At 46.0% G+C, this 2,520-nt stretch overlaps 1 protein-coding gene across 3 annotated transcripts in view; it reads right to left on the bottom strand.

Moving 5' to 3' along the window:
- The window catches only part of Arl13b (ADP ribosylation factor like GTPase 13B), an 85,339-nt gene that overhangs the window by 21,050 nt on the left and 61,769 nt on the right, over nucleotides 1-2,520 (bottom strand). For all 3 annotated transcript variants that reach the window (XM_023719241.1, XM_004634818.2, XM_023719242.1), the window contains exon 6: nucleotides 99-213. In XM_023719241.1, the coding sequence (XP_023575009.1) occupies nucleotides 99-213 (115 nt within the window). The remainder of the gene's footprint in view (nucleotides 1-98; nucleotides 214-2,520) is intronic.

Below are 2,520 nucleotides of genomic sequence, written 5' to 3' on the forward strand. Positions count from 1 at the left end.
CCGCCCGCCCGGGGGAAGCCACAGCAGGCCTCGCCCTGCTTCCTGCCTTCACCAGCTCAGCATTCACCCGCGGAAGCGCGCCCTCCCGCCGGTCCTACCTCCAGCACGACGGCCGCGATGGGCTGGAAGGGGTTCGCAGCCGCCGGCCTCGGGGGCGGCTCCTCCCGGCTGCCCGCGCCGTCCGCCTCGGCCTGCTCGCCGTCTCTCTGCTCCCTGGTATTGCATGGGGAAAACAGAAAACGTCTTCGTACAAGGTGCTAAGTTACGTTTCATAAACCAATTTGCAACAGGCTTAAGGGTATTTAAACTTAGTAATTTAAACATATTGTCACAGCTTTTAATTATGGAGAGGATCCGAAAAATACTTGTGCAAGGGACGGGCCTCTGTGCGCACTCAGAAGCTTGGTACTTGAACCTGGGCGGGGTGCACACGCAGGAAATCCCTGCACTCGGGCTGCGGCAGAAGTTTCAGCCCGAGTTCAAGGCCAGCCTGAACTACACAGTAAGACCTTGTCTCAAAAACACAAAATAACAACCATAAAAACAAAAACAGAAATTAGTTATGGGAATTAAAAAGAAAATATTCTGACAAAATAACAACTCGTAAGAGTGACTTCAGGGGGCCGGGGAGATGGCTCAGTAGAATAAGCGCTTGCCTGGCAAGCACAAGGGCCTGCGTTCAATCCCCAGTTCCACCAAAAAAAAAAAAAAAAAGAGTGACTTCATTGTTTAATTTCTTGGAGAAAAGGCCTTGAGCAATATAGGCTGGTCTTTTTTTTTTCAATCGCTCTACTTCCAATATTTATTTAAACTAATCATAGGTGGACAACCAGCTTTCTGATTTACCCTGTACAGGCCGGCCGAGAACTCACCCTCAGCGCAGACTGGCCTTGCACGGATGGCAGCCCTCCTGCCTCCGCCTCCCAAGCGCTGTCCCAAGCCACACACCACCCCCCCAGCGAGTAACTCCTCAGTGATAACGGTACAGATTGGTTCTCAAAGAGACATAGTTGTCAACTTAGGAATTTCCCTCCAGAATCTAGGGTACTCCTTTTCCCTCCATTAACAGACAGTTTTTATTGTGACTACAACTTTTTTTTTGTTTGTTTGTTTTTTGCGGAACTGGGGATTGAACTCAGGTCCTTGCACTTGCCAGCGAAGCAGTTATTCCACTGAGCCATCTCCCCGGCCCCTGTGACTACAACTTGAACGCATTGTTTTAACTCAACCTGTAGGGTTTTTTTTATATATATATATACAAATACGTTCTTTGAATGCATTGTTTTAACTCAACCTGTTATATATATATATACACATATATATACATATATATATATGTGTGTATATATACACAAATATGTTCTTATTCACAGAGCAAGGAACACAGTGGGACAGCTATAGTGGGTTTATTCTACAGAAGTGTATGACAAGGTAGAACTACAAAGTGAGGTGTCTTGGTCTCAGCCCCCTGCGCCCGCTCAGTGAGTGGAGCTGCAGGCGCACCGGCCGAGGCTGCGGACGCTGCCCAGCATCCGAGGCGTGAAGACTAGCTCTTCAAGTCTGCAGGAAAAAATGGCCTCCAAAAAACTACATTGCAAAAAAAAGGGAAAGAAACAAAATGGGAAAAGTAAAAAAGTTGAGGAAGCAGAACCTCAAGAGTTCACGGTAGAACGAGTACTGGCCCCACATGTAGTGAATGGGAAGGTGGAGTACTTTCTGGAGTGGAAGGGATTTACAGATGCCGACCATACATGGGAACCTGAAGAAAACTTAGATTACCCAGAGTTAACTGAAGCATTTCTTAATTTGCAAAAAAGGGGTAAAGAAAAAGATGGTACAAAAAAAATAAATTAAATAAATAAATAAATAAATAATAAAAAGGGCCGGGGAGATGGCTCAGTAAAATAAGCGCAAGGGCCTGAGTTCAATCCCCGGTTCTGCCAAAAAAATAAATAAATAAAAAAGATGGTATAAAAAGAAAACCTTTATCTGACAGTGGATCTGATGACAGCAAGGCAAAAAAGAGATGCTGCTGACAAACCTAGAGGTTTTGCTAGAGGTCTTGATCCTCAATGAATAACTGGCTCCACAGATAGCAGTGGAGATTGATGTTTCTCACGAAATGGAAAGATTTAGATGAGGCTGACTTGGTGCTGGCAAAAGAGGTACATATGAAATGTCCTCAAATTGTCACTGCTTTTCTTTTGTATTTTAGGGAAGGGTCTACAGGGTGCTCAGGGTCTCACTACTAGATTGGACTCGTAGTGATCCCCCTGTTTACAGCCTCCCAAGATCTGGGATTACAGGCGCGTGCCACCTCGCCCAGTCTCAATTGCTATCTCAGCATGCCCCAGGGGCGGGGCCAGCAAAGCAGGCTGGGGATCGAACGCCTGCCCTGTGCCTGCCTGCAGGTGCTTTACTCCACTGAACTACTTGGCCAGCCCTTGTAATTGCTTTTTATGAAGAGACTAACTTGGCATCTTATCCAGAAGATGAAACTCAATAATTTACATCATATAT

The sequence above is a fragment of the Octodon degus genome, unplaced genomic scaffold (assembly GCF_000260255.1).
Source record: "Octodon degus isolate 3935 unplaced genomic scaffold, OctDeg1.0 scaffold00066, whole genome shotgun sequence".
Classification (NCBI taxonomy): domain Eukaryota; kingdom Metazoa; phylum Chordata; class Mammalia; order Rodentia; family Octodontidae; genus Octodon; species Octodon degus.